This window comes from Physella acuta, unplaced genomic scaffold, assembly GCF_028476545.2.
Source record: "Physella acuta isolate Inbredline_101_S28 unplaced genomic scaffold, ASM2847654v3 ptg000871l, whole genome shotgun sequence".
Classification (NCBI taxonomy): Eukaryota; Metazoa; Mollusca; class Gastropoda; family Physidae; genus Physella; species Physella acuta.
The window spans coordinates 198,957-218,573 of NW_026732388.1; the positions used below are offsets into that span (position 1 = coordinate 198,957).

The 19,617-nt window shown below is 33.8% G+C and overlaps 1 protein-coding gene across 6 annotated transcripts; it reads right to left on the minus strand.

The window, feature by feature from the left end:
* Positions 1-1,781: 1,781 nt before the first annotated feature.
* LOC131952371 (poly(U)-binding-splicing factor PUF60) lies at positions 1,782-19,433 on the minus strand. 6 transcript variants are annotated; one of them, XM_059314988.1, is made up of 14 exons: positions 19,196-19,432; positions 17,392-17,443; positions 15,233-16,228; positions 14,581-14,792; positions 7,476-7,534; positions 7,014-7,236; positions 6,601-6,728; positions 6,402-6,473; positions 4,101-4,203; positions 3,875-4,003; positions 3,218-3,485; positions 2,887-3,032; positions 2,531-2,720; positions 1,782-2,438 (listed from the first exon to the last, which is right to left on the minus strand). In XM_059314988.1, the coding sequence occupies exons 4-14, from the start codon at positions 14,635-14,637 to the stop codon at positions 2,329-2,331; spliced, it is 1,485 nt and encodes a 494-aa protein (XP_059170971.1). In that variant the 5' UTR covers positions 14,638-14,792; positions 15,233-16,228; positions 17,392-17,443; positions 19,196-19,432; the 3' UTR covers positions 1,782-2,328. The 6 variants fall into 6 exon arrangements, with proteins under 6 accessions (XP_059170971.1, XP_059170970.1, XP_059170967.1 ...); XM_059314987.1 differs by having other exon boundaries at positions 15,233-15,364; positions 15,495-17,443; XM_059314984.1 differs by lacking the exon at positions 15,233-16,228 and having other exon boundaries at positions 19,196-19,433.
* Positions 19,434-19,617: the final 184 nt, after the last annotated feature.

The window sequence follows — 19,617 nt, forward strand, 5'->3', positions numbered from 1 at the left end:
GGAGTTATTTATTATTTCTTAAAATATACAATGCAGTACTCTGCGTTACAATTCAAACAGGCCACTAAGCCCTGCAGATAAAAATAATTTCCTCTAATATCAGTAAACCAACATCAAAACTTGTTGGACGATAGTCATAACAGCAATATTTAAATCTGAAAATCATTTCGTTTCCCTCTCTAGTAACCTGCTTCTCTTATTCTAGGCCTATATTCTGTTTTTCTTTGGCTGTTCCCCTTTGGAGTTACAGCAAGACTAGCTTAGCCAATCGTTGTTTAGGGCGGATTTAAAACAGACTACTAAAACTTGTAGTAAAAGTGACCAATATTTCATAACATTTGGGTCCCTTTTAGGAAATTAGTACCTATATCTCAAAAGAACAATGTGATAAAAAATAAATATAAAACTAGTTTATTTCACATTTCTAAATGACATTTTATAACAAAGAATTTTTTTAAGGGGGGGGGGGGGGGGTCAACAGCCGTGGTGAACTGTGCTGTGAAAAGAAATCCCTGGTCTTGATGTAGTAGAACATGACGCTCTTTCTAGAGCTGTAGTGAAATAAAAATCGATTTGTTTTTATCTTCTGCTTCAAAGCAATTTATCACCAGGAAAACAGGTTACCCCCAATGTCTACGCCTTGAATGTGGGTTAAGGGATCTATTGTTATCCGGTTCGTCATCCTTGGGCAGGGGAGATAGCTCTCGGAATACCAGGAAGAATAACTCAAGATTTTAAAAACAATCAAATACGTAGCAAGGGAAGTAGCTCGATAAATAAATGAAAATTTCCCCAAATTAGTTACAATATGCTTAAGTCTATAGTTTTAGGTGAAACTGAGTGTTGCAGTGAATTTTATAGGTAACCATTGCGTTTAAAAATGTACCTAAATGTGTAGACAAGTGCTGACATTCGATATAAGTCGAAAAAGAAAACAACAGCAGCCTAGAAACTATCGACAGGATTGTGAATTTAATAAAATAAATAAGCATCATATGCAGGGTATATAATTTTTCGGCACTATACAAAGACCTATAGTTAACAAGATTATTTTAAAGAAATTTTAGAAAGTAAAGTACGAATATATTGAGGCAAAATCAAGCAGGCCAATTCTATTGGGCTCAATAAAACCTGCATGAGCCAAAGAACTACTTACCAGCCCTATAACCAAGAAACTTCTCGTTTTATCTGACCGCTCCCATTACTCATTCAATTACTGGGAGAATGAAACTGTCGAAGATGTAGGATGTTCTAAAATAGCTAAACCAGTGCCCTACATAGGGTTGAAAATTCTCTTTACTCCATTGAGTAACTTATTTCTTTCCTGATGGATCACATTTAGTGGCCTACAGAGAAGATAGGATTCAAGTGTTAAATGGTTCAGCATAAGGTTCCCATTCCGAACCTGACAGTCTATGAAGTGGAGTTCACCTGTTTCTGTAACCTCGGCATATGAATGGATAGTGTGGTCTGCATTATGCCCAGTTGCCTTTAATTTCATTAGTGAGTTAGGTACCCATCAGAACTGGGTGGGCTCAAGGACGGTCTACGGACTTAATCCCGGATATTAACGAAAGACTTACGGGTTAGCATTTTAATTCTCTACCGCTACGCCACTCCTTCCCCTTTGCTAGTATCTGCGACATAAATAAGATCTTACCCAGCAATGTGTTCACCATATAAAAACAAATATTTGAGCCACACTGTGACAACACATTTTTCTTAGCTATTTCAATAGGTAACGGAAACCGTAATGCCAAACAAAACAACACAAGTCCATCTAATATTGTAAATGTGTATTGTCATTTAATAAAATCAATGTCTCAGCTCTATTACCAGTGGAACATAACAAAGGACAGCACAGGGCTCAGACCATATCAACAAATCAAACATAAATAAGTACCTCATGTTAAACACTGCTTTGCAAGTACAGTATAGCTGGGGTAATGTACAAAATCACAACTTAAAACCTCATTAAAAATTAACTAATTACTGAGCAGTTTATTGGGGAAATACTGTACCAATTAATTTAACAACTACATCAAAGTCACATTTTATCAGATGGAAATGTTTGCTAGCATAAAATGAGAAATGATCAGTAGAATCTTTTGTTCTACACAATAAATAGAATAGCTACCATAATATGCACATTATCAATGTTACAATTTAGGTCAAATAACATTTTTTTTTTCCTATGCTCCTTGAGTATAGAAAAAGTAAAATTCATTGCATTAACACTCATATATTTATTGCAACTTTTATCAATACTATGAACATCATATCTCACATTCACTCACCATTCTCATTCAAACCATAACACTAAAATTATCAACCTGACAAATCATTAGCAAAATACATGTCTTGATCATATTTTTCAGCTGTTACCACGCGGCCTCCAAAAAATCTGGCATTGAGAGAATTACAGGCTTTTTCTGCTTCTGAAAATGTCAAGAGGATTGTTTGTAGAAGTTGTTTTATTAATATTGCATTAATTAGTTATAAGCAAGTGGTTGAAAAAAAATGCACATACCTTCTTGTGATGAAAACTCAACAAAAATTTTAACTATGACTTCTGCATCTTCATCTTCACTTTGCCTTTCTTGGTATATGATGACCCTGTTGACTGTGCCAAATTTTCCACACTCATCTGTGACTTCACTTTCAAGTTCATCGTCTAAATCTTCTGGCCCAACCATATTTCTTAGAACCATGACACGACACTAGAGAAATTGGAATGAGATATTTAAATCTTAAATTGTAAAACTATTTGAATTCTATTTTGATGAAAAAATATATTTTTTTGAGAAAGGGAGTCTTGTTAAAATTAGACTAATGAATGTTAATAAAAGGGCAGATTGAGATTAAAACGTCAACTAAGGAAAATACCTCTGACTTGCGCATTAATTTTTGCATGACCATATGCCGAGCACTGCTACCACTAATTTTCATGCTCTCTTGTTGCTCCAGTGTTTGAGGCACATCCTCTAAAGCAGGTTTATCCTCTGCTTTTTCAGCAGTGGAGCTTAATGATACTGTGAATACAACAATGTTTCAAGTGAAAGTGTGACTTCAATTAACAGAATAAGGGGAAAGCAGACTGGCAGATGCTGCAGCTTAAACAAATTGAAGAGAACAACACAGTGACAGAGGTTAATATTTAAGTGAAGCAGATGAGATGAAATAAATATGCTATATTATGGTTTAGAATCATTTTTACCTGGAACTTGTGTAACCAGACTCAAGGGCAGTGAAACAAGACCTATGGTTGGTGGGGCAACTGCAGGTAATATAGGTAAAACAGGTGAAGTTTGAAGTGACATTAGAGGTACAGGTGGCTGTGTTGGGGGTTTAGGCATTGATGGGTGTGGAGGCGCCATGGGTGGTAAAGCTACAACACTTGTGCTTATAGTGTTGATGACTGGTGCAGTCCCCTTTATAATAGGGCTAGTACCACTCAATGTTGGGAGAGCTAAACCTGGGGGTGCCTGAAGAGGAAATAAAATGTAATAAATATTAAGAGTTTAAATATAAAAATATGCAGGACAATTATCATGCATAAAATTGCAACAATGAAATACACTTCTTTTTTATTGTTCAAAGCATATTATATTTTTCGAAAAAAATAAAAATACAAAAAAAGTTTAACAACTATTGAATACTTTTTTCTTCATTCTAATTTATTATAACTATATTAAATCATATTAGTAGGTGCCTTTTATTACTATATTAAATCATATTAGTAGGTGCCTTATTGAAGTAAATACATATGAATTGACAATAAAACAGTTGCAATAAATACATTAGGTAAGATGACATTATCATTAAGCTTTATTAAATTTTTAATTCCAAAGAATGCATCTTAATTTTTACTTACCAAAGCTTGTTGTTGAGCGTCCATTGCTGTCAATTTGGCTGTGATAGCTGCAGCAGCTACTGCAGATGCTGTTGGCATGGCTGTTGGTGGAACTGATGGAGCAAATGCTGTATCTGGAGGTGTGATTGCCTATATAGAGATAAAAACAATTTATATTACACATTTTCATCCAACAACAAAAAAATAAATGTAAGTATTAAATTAAGATACATGTATACAAACTTACCCTGCCAACTCTGAGATATTGCCCACCAAGGTCAAAAAGGTTCATAGATGTTACTGCATCTAAAGCTGACTGTAATGTTTCATACTCTATAAAGCCATATCCTCTGTAGACATAACAAAAACAACATAAGTCGTTGGATTTTTAAAAACCAAACAAAATACATAATTGGTTTTAAATATAAATTAAACAATGGGATGGGGTGATCATATGGTAGAGGGCTAGACAGCTAGACCACAAGTATAGACCCTAAATCCATGAGTGCACTCAACTCTGATAAGTACCTGATTCACTTAGGGCAAGTTAAGGCAGCTGGATACAGGGATGTGACCAGACCAGGAAAAAAAATTAGGAAATTTTCTTCGGAAATAACTCAATATATTTATCTACTTTTTATCGCAGTTAAGCAGCTTTATACCGCAGTTAAGCAGCTGCATACTGTTACTGTACTAATTAATTGTTTAATGAAGTTAATATTTTAAATACAAGAAGTTTATGTTACTCTAAAATAACATTGAAAGTCTTGTCTAATTGCAATTTAATGTTCACCTTATAAACAACTTTTTTAAAAATTACAATGTAACAAAAGTAGCAATTAAGTTTTATTTTACCATTAAGCTAATTTAAACTGTACTAATCTAGTGTAGATTCTAGATGTACTCCTGTTTTCAATTTTAAATAGGGGACCTAATGCCTTATATTCTTTTAAAGATTCGATTGGTAAAAATATTTTTCTTCAACTGTAAAGACCCTAGATTAAGATTAGTTACAATTTGAAAGTTTTAGGTTCATGTGATGGAAAAATGAAATGGATCGGTTAGCTAAAATTAGAAAGGGTCTGACTTGTGAGCTAAAGTTAATCATTATGATAACCAAGCCACATCGATATTTGTTTTTTTTTTTGGAATTGTTAGGGGTCATCCACGTTTTTTTTGACGATATTTACCTCCCCTCTCTCATACAAAAGCCAGACTCCCCCACCCCTATAATGACGTCACACCTCAGCCAACAAATGCCCCCCCCCCCCCTCCTCGAATTGAATTTTTTTTTTACCATTGATTTTTTTTTTTTGACTGAGGTCGACCAAAATAGGGTATTTTATTCAATTTCTATTACGTTTTACAAGTTTTCCAAAACGCGTAATAGCGGCTAAAATGCAGTTGTTTCTAACATTACTTTTTTTTAAAATATAAAAATATGACGTTACACTATCTTACGAGTGTGACGTTATATATGGAAGACCCCTTATTAAAAATTTAAAAACAGTCTGTACGTATTTTTTCTTCCACAAACAAGACACGGTCGTAGTCACGTTGAGTTTAGTATTTTTTTTTAAACTGTAGGCCTACGAAGCATACGTATTGCAGGAACAGCCATTTGAAATTGACTGTTACGTCATTTTTTTCCCCCACAAGCAGTACAGAACACGTACTTGCGGTCAAGGTGAGGTCACAAGAGCCACCGTTGCTACGAGTACGAGGTGGGGCGGGTTAGTCTAGTCCTCATAGTCACCTTTTGCAAGGATTTCAATATTAATTTGAGATTGCGAAATAAAATAGAATCGGAGAGAAACTGTAGATTTAGGCGGGTTAAAATACCGTTAGATAAATTAGGCTATATCAATAGCTAATTTACCAGGCTTAAGAGATGTAAGTTTCATTTGAATAACTGCATTATTTTAGATTATTTTCCCCCTGTTTTTGATAAATAGTTAACTGAAAATAGCGGAAAATTTGGTCTAAAAAATTGTGCTTTGAAAAATTCGTAAGTCCGCCGAAATTCCGAATCTTAATCTACATTTAATCTTGATCTAGCACCGTCAGACCTAGCGCAATCGGCCAATCGAAAAGAAATGCGCATATTCGAGTGTCCATTTGACCTAAGTACAGTAGTTGTCGATTTAAATTTAAATACGAACAAGTGGATTGAGCATGTCGGCCCTTTCCGGAGAAGACATTTCCGTTGGTTTTTTTTTCTCCTAATTTTTAAAACTTCGTAAAAAAATCGAAAAAATTGAAACTCGGCGAAAAATTCGGCGAAAATTAAATCAGCGGAGGAAAATCGCAACTGAAACGGAAAAATCGGATTTCCGCTAAAATTCGGAAAAGTCACATCCCTGTGGATATAATGCTGACCACATTATCCCTTCATATGCTGAGAAGTAAGTGTAAACTCTACCTCTTTACACAGACCACCAGGTACAAAAGGTTAATTATTTATTAATTAATCTGTAAAGTATTCCTGATCTAAAATATTACAAGTTACCAAGCAAAGGAACAATTTACTGACAAGTGTACTACTTACTTGTGTTTCCCCTGTTTTGCTGGATCTTGAAGCAGTTCACATGAGACTATTTTACCAAATGCTTCAAAAACACTGCCAATGTAAAAAATAAAAATTGAATTCACAATGTTATCCACATATCACATTTTAAAATTTATCTAATCAATAGTAGCTAATCAATAATAAATTTCAATCCCAACTTATCAAAATACCATAATACCTTTTAATGTCATTTTCGGTTAAATCTGGATGAATAGATGTAATGTATATACGGTTATAGTTCTTGGCTTCCTGTCCAAGCTGTTCAATAATTGGTTGTGCTTGTGGCATATTACTCGGTCGCCCAACCTATTTAACAAAAACAAAGTATTCAAATTAAGATACTGTTCTCATAACTGATATAGTATGACTGTTGATTTATAAAGTAAAGCTTTTATATAGCAAACTACAAATTTAATACCATTACAAAAATTTGATGAGAGAAAAATTTACTGAACTTTGTAAGAGCAAAATCAGTTTTTAAATTTAACTACTAAATTTTTAACTAGAAATGTAATTAGACTAAGAAGAAAAAAATAGAAAATAGTTTGTGTTACTCACTATTACAAAATGAATCAAATAAGGCATACTTAACTGGCATACCTTAATGTTTCTACCTCCAATCATCACTCCATTCATCTGCTCTAGAGCAAGCTGAGCAGCTTCAGGAACTTCATATTCTATAAATGCAAATCCTTTGTGTTTATTTGTAATAGGATCCCAGGATAAATTAACAGATTTGACTGGTCCAAAAGGTAGAAATGCTTGTTTTATAGTATCTTCTTTTATTTCAAAATTTATACTGCCAACGTAAATTCTAAAAAAAGATGGTTGTTTTGTTTTAATAGATGACATCAAATTAAAATAATTGAAGAACTAGCTTAAGTATATAAAAAGACCTCTCAAAAAAGCATAACTGCTTTTGAGCTTTCAAGCCATGAAAGAAAAAAAATATTTGCAACAGTAATTAAAGCCAATTGCCCCTTTAGTGATATGTGTTACATATTACTGTGTGTATACTACATGCATTTCAGGGAAATATATTTTAAAACATACCTGCACATCAAGGCCAAAGCCTGCTGTCTTTGTACGGTATTCTGGAATTGTTGCATTTGCTGTTGATTAAAAAGTAAACATTAAAACCATTACTTATTCAGTATTACCTAGCAAATATATTGTAGCAAATGATTAAGTTTCTGTACCCCCTGACGCTAAATCGATTTCCAAGACTGAGGGATGAGAAAAATTATAACTAAAAAACCAAACAAACCCGATATTTTTGATCAAGCTAAATGATGAAGTCTAATAATTGACAGTCAACAAAAATGGTATAAAGTTATCTAAACTCAGTCAGTCATATATACAAGCATTGAAGAACCCTTTGACTTTGTCATAAGATGCTACTTCTTTGGAGGCATCAATCATAGATTAAATGGGGGTGGATAACCTAATTATTTTTTAGCACGAGAAAAATGGCCCGTTGAGGAAGGATACAAAGGGCGCTAGGTTGATAGTGCTGTCTATTTTCTCTAAACTAAAACCAACCCCCCCCCCCCCCCCCCCCCAAAACATGTCTACCGTCCCATTCAACGAAATATAATTATATACTTTTTCCAGTGTCCGCCCCCGCCCCGAAAATTCTACCCCCGCCCCCGAAAAATTGAAGTACCACCAACCCTCTCCGGGGAGGAAAAAGTCTGAAAGAAACACTGGTCGCATTTGTAGATCATACAAACTAAAGGAAGAACCTGGGCGGGGCTTAGCCCCTACCGGAAGAGATGCATGAAAAAAACACGCTAAACACTTTTTAGATTAGAAAAAGTTCCCCCCTCTGGGAAGGTAAAAGTCTGAAAGAAACACTGGTGTCGCGCTTAGCCACTACCTGAAGAATTGCATGAAAGAAACTGCAAGCAAACCACTTTTTAAATTAGACACATTAATTAGGCGGTAATTTTATTATAGAGTATCAATGAAGAAATTTCTTTTGAGTTGGGGGGGGCTGGGGCTGCTGCTGCGCGGCTTAGGTGGGACTTCGCCCGCCCCTACCCTAAGAATTGTATGAATGAAACTCTTCATGCAACCCACTTAGATTAGACAATATTGGCTTTTTAATTCAATGTTTCCTCGAGAATCATTGACGTCATATTATTGTGTGCACTCTCCGGCTGTAGACTTTTTTCTACAATATGCTAAATGTGACGTCATATTTTGTTTCTGTTTTACTATGAAAGTTTTTATTTTGCTTGTGTTTTCTCTATAGCACTCTTGTCACATAGATAGTTAGAAAGATACACAGACAGCGAAACTATTATTATAGATTAGTTTCCTAGTTTTTGATTGGACAAAACACTTGCACAGTAATAATTTGTGTGAAAATGACAAATAGTGTCATAAAGGATTGTTCCATACAGAAGAATTGAGCTGATATTTTAACTAGCTGAATGTAAACCAGCAGACCAGGAAATGAAAAAGAAACATAGAACCTTGAGCTGATACTTATTTATGAGTTAACCTATCCAGTAACTTGGTTGCCAAAACCATAAAATTATGTAGAAAACCCTCAAAGTAGAAAGCATTGTGTAACTGACCACCTAAATGAAGATGAAATATTTTTTCATGCCACAAACAGGATGCACAGCTGTTTCCCCCAACTGTTTTGCCAGAACAGAAATTAGAGATTTTAATAACATTATCTAAGTACACAACAAAATTTTCCTCAACTGGAAAAATTGTGGATTTCCTAGACAATTTAACAAAAAGATACACATCTGAATAACTTAACAAAGAATTAAGTATTCCATAGCCAATGTACTGCTATTAATAACCATTCCAAAACTAATAGTTTATATACACATGTTTAACAAAAATTTCCACTATGGACATATAACACAGGTTACTCGACATTACCTACAAAACCAATGTATTGTAACCATTGCCAACGCATTATGTAGGATGCTTGGTTTCCATATATATAATATTGTATTCTGTATTGAACTACTAGATAATATAAATTTAAATCCTTAATACTGTAGTTAAAAAATTTATTTATAAACTTATACAGCTGGGCCAATATTAATCACTACTATTAGCAAGTTCAAAAATTAAATAAAATGGTAAATAAACTCTTGTATTGTTTAAATATGTAAACAGTTATGTATAAATCAATTTTAAAATATAACTTTTGGAACTAGAATTCAGGAAAAAGGTATATTTTTTTTTTACTTTCTCATTGTAATCAAGCAGAATAATCAAGATATTTTGACAATTTTCACGGTTTTACACCTCCCTACTAGTCCACAGAATAAAAAGGACACAGTTCCAGAGCCAGAAAAAAATTTGTGGTGTCTGCAAATTTAAGTTAGGTGGACAAATTTTCATATATAAGAATTAGATTTTATGAGCAGATTTCTGTAAACTATTGAACAATTCCGTTTAACCAGAAGTGACACTGTTTTCATGTGAACAAGATACCTTGAGCACTGTATCAGTTAGGTAGATGAAATTTCAACCATTTGGTCAAAGTTTAAGTGAATTCCGGTGACATCTTTTTCCAATTAAAAAAAAAAAAAAATTGATAATTCACTTTTAGTGTGCAATTGTCTCTCTTCTAATCTATTATATTTAAAATGTGCATTATGGTGTAGAAAATTAATGCTTTATATTAGGGTACTCGCTTTATAGTAGGGTACTATTCCAGTCCCAATTTACTCAAAAGACTTTCAGAATTTTCTAAGCTCAACTTCACTGAAAGTGCCACCCCCCTAACTCAAACTTACTGTTATAAAAGAATATAGAGAAAGTCTCACTTTATTTGGTTTTTTCAAGTTGAAGGCTAAGATTTCTTAATCTATACTAAAATAATTTTTTTTTACATGTTTATTTTTTATAGTATTTTGCAGGAAACAAAATATGACACACGAACTAAACCTTAATTTTTTCAACACAAAATATCAATGTAGTCGAAACAGTTAAGTACTTGTAATATTCTACATTGAAAAGAGATAAAGTGATTATTTTGTATAGATAAAGATAAATTGTCAAAGAAGCACAGGAGACATTTAGAAGCTAATTATTAAAATAAAAAAAACATGGACAATAAAATGTTATACCCAAACAATTATGTTAAATACCTATTAACTCAAGCACACATGACAGCCAAGCTATTATTACATGTTCTGTATGTGAATTTTCCTTTTCAAATGATTTTTACTTTCCAGAGTTGACTAAATCATAGTCATACATTCTTACCTCTGGCAATTAGGAAGAGTCATACATAAAAATGTGTAATTTGGAGCAAAAAAGATGAATTATATTAAGAGCAGTTGCAACTTTACTAAGCCATCAATTTAAAAAAAATAAAAAGACGAAACAAAAAAACTCGTACAGTATACACAGTAAATATGAGCATTTAAATAGTTCTGGTATACAGCAATATATAGACAGTATCTGGACTACATGTGTACTCTGTTTTAGTTTACATTTTTTAGAGAGAGAAAAACATAATCCCCGCCTCCCCTCAATGCTATTATAAAATATTTTAGTACTATTTGATTTAACAGGATCTAATGCTAAAACGGTCAATGCTAAACTATTTTTGTTCTTTTGGCTTGCCTTGCAACCTTAAAAAAATTAACCTTACTTTCCTTTTTTATTTTATTGAATGTTTAATTTACTATTACTAATGCCCAACAGAATGCTTGTTTTGGTATTCCTCTCGTGTAAAAAATGAAAATTTCTCAGAATACTTCGTAACTCTTTAACAGGGTTCGTACTACTTTTTGAAAATGAAATTCCAGACTTTTTCCAGACATTTTCCAGACTTTTTTGGAAAACATTCCAGACTTTATACAGATAATGTGTTCGCGAATAATTTATAAAATGATGCAACATTTATACTCTCCTTATAATTACTTATACTAAATTGACATTTATTTTAGGCAGTTGAGCTATATTCATATTGAACTTTCTGTAGCCAAATTGACAGAAAATCACTTTTCTAAGTTTGCCTACTCCACCCTACCTAAAATTTTAACAATTAAAATAATTGATTAAAATGATGCAACTATTTTGTATCCAACATTAGACTTATATAATCTGTTCCTGATCTAATTGCTTATGTTTTCAATTAAACTATCATTAAAATGGTATTGCATAATAGTGAGAGTTAATTACTTTAAAGAATAATAATGTAATGTATTAATTTAAGTCTGCTCTTGTTAAGTAGCCTAATATAGGGTACTTGTAAAAAAAAAAAAGTGGAGCAAAAAAAAGAAAAACCAACCAAAACCACATCATTCACAGTTTGTGCTTATAGTAACAGCTTAGAAACGGGTCTGCAATAAAAAAAAATTGCCAGTATCCTCCCCCCCCCCCCCCCCCCCCCACAGACACACACGACACAGTAAAGGGGTTACTGTGAGGTCATAGTAGTCTAGACTTCAGTATGCCTGTTTAATACGTCATAACAGGAACTGTGCTGTGACTTATACCCCCCCCCCACCCCCCTTACCAAGCAGTTCCTTCTACCCACTTGGGGTCACTGTGAGTTCACACAAGTGACCGATGTTACAAGGAGGGGTGGGGTAGTCGAACTTTAATCGTCAGCATTTGCAAAGATTTCAAAAACAGTTTAATGGAAGGTGGATTAAAATTAAAAGGGTCATCCATTTATGAGGGGGGAAGGGGTCAGAAGATTTTGTGATTACATTCTAAAACAAACATAAAACTTGTATTTTGCGAGTAGAAAGTAAAATTAAGACGACTGTGCTGGTGTTTTAAAAACCATCACAGCATGTAAATATAACACGGTATTTATATCTGCCCTAACATTATTGCAAGAGCGTGTCGTCACACTTTCTGAAACCCTCCTCCCGACTTTCCGGAGTGTGATGTCATTTATGGACGACTCCTTAATAAAAATAGTACCTCTTTGTTAAGCTGAAGCAAACAGAAATACAGGTATGAACTCAAGGAGGCCTTGCGACTTATTAATCTTATAAAAGCTAATATTAATCAAAAGTAAGTGAGCGCGTGTGGACATAGGGTGGTGGTGGGGGGGGGGGGGGGGGGGGGGGGGGGGCAGAGTGGGGAGGGGGGGGGGTCTAAAATCCGAAAAAAATGTGTAAGTCATAAATGGATGACGCCTTACAGACTGATAAATTATATCTAAACTACCACTCACACATCTCCCCCATAACTTTTTGTTATGACTGCCTGCATGCAAACTCAAACGATGAAAAAATAGCCGGTAAAATCGAGAGCCTAACAATTCTGAGGGCGATCATTCTTTCATTAAATGACAATTGTAAGTACTTGTAACACATTCACACGGTCAGTCGCGCCACAAAATATCTCTTCCCTCCCTTCCCCTCTTCTCCCAATGACGAAGTAACCGAGCATCCGTTTTTTTTCCTGCGAACCAGCGAAAAACGTCACAACACAGTGTAAACCCGCGCTGTAGCGCGGGGAAAAATTGGAGAAATTCACTTAAAAATCGCAATTTTTTATTTGGAAACTATGGACTACGAAGTTTTGTTTCTAAAACTAGATTCCAGACTTTTTCCAGACTTTTAAAAAATACAGCCCAAAAACTAGCGATTTTCCAGACTTTTTTAAGTCTTAAATTCACTTTTCTAAATTCAAGACTTTTTCCAGACTTTCCAGACTGCGTACAAACCCTGCTTTAAGCCGCAATTATTTTCAAGATTTACAGGAATTATTTTTTGTTCACTTAAAGTAATAATTTATTTATTGAAGAATGATAATTACTTAGTTTTAAAGAAGAAAAAATAAAGAGTAGATTTTTTCGAGGAAAAAATAAGCTTCTGTAGGAAAAATAAATGATAAGATACTTTTCATGAGTTATTATTCATAGAAGTCGATAGAAGAGCATTCATTTTTCTACAAAAATCATTAAAAGGATTAGTCTTAAGCACTTTAATTTTGGCTAAATTTATAATGCGGAGACAAACTTTTAGACGTGGCCGATGAACGTCTTTACGCAGTGTGAAAAAATGCCATTTTGTGAGTTGTTTTACAAAAAAATTCTTTAAAATACAAAACCAACCTAACAAGAAAACTATAAGAAGTAAATACAACAAAAAAACGCAGCTCTAGCGATAACAAGACCTAGATTTATGATTAAAAACTACCATTCTGAAAAACAATGAATTAAATAGAGAAAATGTTATCAGACGATGGGAACGTCATTCCGGTATGGTAGGCTGGTCTATCGACCACTATGAGGGTCATTAAGGTCTTAAAGAGTTAAATATTGTGTTTATTTTTATTTGCTACCCCAACCCAACCTCAGCAGCTGATATTTCCCACATTATCAACATGCAGATCCTTTGTGATAGAAGTCCAGAAGCATAGAGTAGTCTAGTGGCTGGTTGGTGGTCATGAACAAAGACTATCTAGGGTTTAGCACTGAAGGGGGACAAGCAAAACCTATGCTGGACACATATCACTGTCTGAAAACCAACACTACACCTGGTTGAGACACTGGACATGAGGTGGTATCTGGGCTAAAAGTAAAAACTTGGCCAGCAGGGAATGAGTAAAAGAAGAACCAGAAGTACTGACAGATGGTCACGACTAATCTATAAGTAGCAGCAATGTTTATTAAAGAATTGCTGGCAGACAAAATATGTTCTATCAAAGCCATATGATATATTACAGGTCAAAACACTTTAGGCTAAGCTGTGACTTAATTTTCAATCATAGAATGTCTCATTCAGCAGGCAGGTGATGACCTTAAATATATAGTCCAGAATAAGTGATAGCCAGCCATTTAGTCATACCAATATTACTACAGCCCCCCTCACACTTCAAATTCTACAGCAGTTGTTAGAAGAGCTACTCACTAAACAAAAACCTACCAGCCACATAAAAACAAGTTTTTTTTGTGTCTCATCACGTTTCATAAAACAAATAGTACTAATCCTCACAAAAAAAAATGTCATTTATAAATTTATAGCCTTTAGCTTCCCAAATAAAGACAGGACATTATTGACTATGTTCTTTATAAAGCCACCTCTTTAGAGGATTTGTGACAAATCTTTACAGATCATTTCTTTATGTATGAATAATTCATTATTGGCTTCTGAAGCCTAGCCTCAATGACAGCAAAACTAAGTGTGAATAAAGAAATATTTTATACCTGTTGTTGATGAGCAATGGTCTGCCTCACAAGAACACTCTTGATACTCTGTTCCATGGCAAATTTTTTGGCTCTTTGAATATCTTCCTGTTGTGATGAGCTGAGTTTGGGTGGTGTAAAAGGTTTAATGTCACGTTTAGCCCCAGGGCCCTCCAACAAGGGTCCACTTTGGTCTGACTGGGGAAAATATGGTTCTTGTGAGTCTCCAGACCCTGAAACAATGACAAAGTTTACAAGTAAAAATATGCACTTTAAAAATAATCACACTAATCAGGAAGATGCCTAAAGAAAGATCTTACAACTTTCAGACTTACCAGTCTACAAGTCAATGTGTAAAAAGTAAAAAGTTTAAACATTTTAAAATTGACAAACTTCATGTTTTAAAGCTTGATTCAAGACATCATGTTTTTTCTCAAAGGTAAGACTCCCATTTTTAATTTGTTTTATAACCTAGGTGTCAGGATGCATGAGTTATGGAAACAAAAGCTACTAAATGAGGCAATGAACACTGCAAATTTTCAAATTAAACCCAGCCAATACAACACATATTGGACAAACACATATGAAATAAAATAGAAAATGTTTTGAAAATTTGCAGATACAATCATTTTAAGGTTCCAAAACATATCGGACATCAAATTCTAATCTTTACCGCATCCTGGTGTGTTATTCCGCCGCACATTCTTTACATTGAGTTATGGCGGATGCTGTTGATGCATGCCCTCCCATACAAAATGCTGGTTGTTTGTGGTATGGTATGGTGCAAAATGCCCTTCTCTTAAGACTGTATGAAACACACAGAAAAAGAAGAGAAAAACACAACATTACTAATGTAGCTGTAGCTTTCACCATTATTTCAAATCCTTTGCAAGGTGGGAAGCCACTCTGAATTTGTCTTGAATCATTATACAAACCTGAGCGCTCTAAAAATATTATCCATGTCAAAGCTGCTCAATACATATTGATACAGATGCTTATCTCTGGCTTGAGTAAATCTTCTTTGAATGTTATATGAATTGTGGCAAAATCCACCAATGTTCTGTCTTGAATATATTCAACCACATTGACTACCCAAAATAATAAAAATTCAACAGAGTCAAATTTAACCAAGCAAAATGTAAATATTATAAGACTACGACAATTGTGATTCTTGAATTGATTCAATCCATCTGTGCTAGGCTTTAGTGTCACCTACAACAATCTCACAGGTAGACACTGTAGGTTGCTGAAATACAGGAGAAATCAAGAAAAACAAAATATCACCTCTGTAAGGATGCTTTCAGCACAAGTATGCTCACAATACATTTAGAGTTTAATCAATCCTAAATAATACACTAAAGGCCTGCTAGGTAAAACACTTGAATGATACAAAATAGGAATTGATAACAGATGGAATACTTCTTGCCTGATAAATAGACTAACTCAGTTTTAGCTATCTCCATTTAATTTCATGTACTAGATTTATTAATGGTCTGATGAAAATATAACATTATTTTTAAGGGCTCAACAGAAGTATGTTTGGACAAACACTTAAGTGATGGTGTGAATGTAAGGACTTCTCTTGAAGTGGGCACGATCTCAAATAGTATCCACACTCACATCTTAGAAGATCGCATTCTTCTCATCAAACCTGAGCAAGTGGCTTTGGCTGAAAGTACATAGAAAGAAGACCAAAAACTTCACTCCGGACATATACTCCATGACCATGTATTATCGCTTTAAAACCCTACATATTCAAAGTGCTTTTTCCTAATCAAAGTTATTTTTAAAAATCCACAAATGAAAACTTTAGATACTCGCATTGAGAAATAGATATTTACACTAGTTAAAATATAGGTTATGAAAGAGATCAGCATGAGTTTAAAAAGGGGCAACAAAATAAAAATGGAAATTTAAGATAAATGCAGAGCTGGTTTCAAATTTTAACTTTTTGAGTTTTAAGCGCTCATTCCGTTAGAAAACAACAATAATAATTTTTTAAAATTAAATACATTTTCAATTACAGAATAAAAACTGCTTTAGTTTTAAATATAGATTTTTACAAGCTAGTGACCAATTACAACTAAATAAAAACCAGCTGATAAAATTATTCACAAACCTAGGAAAACAGCAAAATAAAAAAAAATATATAAAAAAGCTTTATTTCTTAAATTTAAAAGAAACTAAAGTGTGAGAATTTTTTTCTTAATCCAGCAGTACAAATTAAAAAAAAAAACTTTAGTACAATTTGAGAAAAAAAAACTTAAGCCCCCTTGGATGTAAAACTTAAATGCATGCTTTGGCAATTCTAACAGAAACAATTCTATAACAATATATGTATAAATATGCTTTAAATGGCAAGTTGTACTTAGTATAATATTGCACAATGACATGAAAAACCATATAGCATTAGAAACATCTCCAGCTCTGGTACAATAGCATCAATGTATCCAATATTCCTGTAGACTACTCAAAAAGAAAATACAGAAAGAAATAAAAGTAAAAATGTTAATACACAAATATTTTATACATCATTATGAAAACACACGGCAATATTTGGGCTATGTTAGTTATTGCAAATTGTGTAAAAAGATACACTGCTTCTATATACAATGCTTTAAAGATTTATATCTAACTTATGAGCAGCTCAGCCATAGCTATCATTTTGATTGCATTTTTTCAAAGGTCTGATGATAAATTTTAAGATGGCTATGCTTGTATATACAATTTAACAAGGGCTTTTTGTTTTAGACATTTCTTTTTTGTACATATTCCAATAAATTGCAAACAAAATGACTACCATGCTGATGAATTAAAATGAAAAACCCATACCATTTTCCAATTTTAAACGCTTAGTTAACGGATCTCCAGATGCATCAAGGCTCTGTAATAAGTAAAACAAAAAAGGATTATTGATTATTTCAGCACATTTATAGCATTAAAATATGAAAATGAGGTGTTGAATGATACTTAATCTCAACTAGGCTATCAATATTGGATATTACTAAATATCTAAGATTTTCAATCTCGAAATCCTAATATCGATAAAATATTAATGATTTGAGGGTTCATTCCTTAAACTTTTTAGGCAAAGCAAACAGAAATCGTGCCTGCTATAAAAAGGATGTTTTTTTATTAGCCTATGAATATTAAAATTTGTGGGGATTTAGTGACCTATCACTGAAGTCTTAAGACTAAGCGAGGCACCTTCAATTTCTTACAACAGTAGAACCAGTTTTATTTTAACTCAATCCGTCCCATGAGCCACGAGATGCGGCTTGGGCCAGCTTCACCATAGGCCGCGAGCCGCAAGGTACGGCTCGGCACCGCTAGTGTTTGTTTCTTTAACAAGTCATTTAACATGTAAAAAACCTACATTCTTTAACATAACTCACAATTATCTTTAATTACTACTATAGAAATTTCATTTCTGATCATTTTGATGTATAATACATGAATCTGGTTAGAAATACATAGGAGCTACAATTGTTTAAGTAGGTGAGGTGGGTCACGGAAATAATGAAGTCAGGAGGTGGAAACGCCTCTGGTATGGAAAGAGTTAACTTCAGGGAGCTGAGACATGCAGAACACGGGATTATAAAACAAGAAAATACAGGAAAAACTTGAGACCAGAACACTAGTAGGCCTAACAGTTAGAGAAATAAACTTAGGATGAAGTTATCGGCAAGGCTTCTTGATTTTTGTAGGCAGGCTAAATTCTATGCTAATTAAGAAAAAGCACAAAGATAAAGTGGCCTACATTATTTAGTATGTTTCGCTGCCGAGGGGAGTGATCTAAAGTGCCGCAAGCTGTCACACATAGAAGAAAAAACAAAACTCCCTATTTTCATCAGGCGCAATTTTGTAACAGTTTCACAAAGAAACAAATGGAAAGTACTGTGTTACTCCGATGTGATTCTAATATGTAGAAGATATTTTGTATTCCTATGCAGAGAATTTGAGATATTCTTAATTTAGTGACGATCTTCCTTGCGACAAATTTTCTCTCTTTTTTGTCTGCAGCTACCTGCCACTGCTTGCGTACCGACCGCATGTTATTTGCTTAGATTCAGTTTTAGGATTGGTAAGGCACTGATAAATGATAAAACCCTTCTTAGATATTTCGTCAGACTTTCTTCTAGATTCTATCCCTGCGGCAAAGGGGACAGTTTAGGCCTTATGGCATACCTAGAGTCTCAGTGGTCCAGACTTCCTAGATTTCTAGTTAGAGACTAGATTAGTCTAGCTAGAGTCTAAAACTAGAATAGTCTAGAGTCTAGATCAAGAAAACTGATTAGTCAGTGATTATCCTAATCACTGACTCAGATTACTGAGATAAATTTAGTTACCGTAACTAAACTAATCTCAGTAATCTGAGTTACTAGTTAGGCCTTTTATTAGCAAATCCACAAGAAAAAAGTCTCAACTCTCAACAACAGTTGAGTAAAGTTTACTAAAGCAGAATTGATTAGGCCTAATAAACGTAGATCTAGTCTAGATCTAATGTTAAGGAATCGTAAAGTCAGTAAGTCGCTAGACTAAATAATAAATATTAGATATTCCAGTGGCCTAGTGTTAGTGTGATGCAGGACACCAGTACAAAAATTCTAGTCTACCAGCCAACAAGCCAACTCACTTGAAATCCATTGCCATTCATCATACTCAAATCAAACGCGTCCATGGACGAGGCCATTTCGGAATATCCTTTCAAACTTTGGGAACGTTACTGGTACACACTATGATAGATCTAGAATCTAGATCTTTATCTGTTTAAATTGTTAAAAAACTTGTTCTAGTCTAATTTTTCTTAAAAACAAGCATATCGCCGTCGTAAAGTGCACAGCATTGCCGGACGTGGGTGCAGTAAAAATAAATGCTAAATTCAATTTTTTAAACTGTACAATTTTAACATGCTCTCTAAACAAAGAATTTTGACAATGTATTTTACAACGAATTATCAGCAGGTTGATTTACAGAATCTAAATTTTCTCATACAATTTTCATTACTAAAATTTTAAAAGCTACATCGTTGTTAATTTTAATCTAGAAATATTTTGT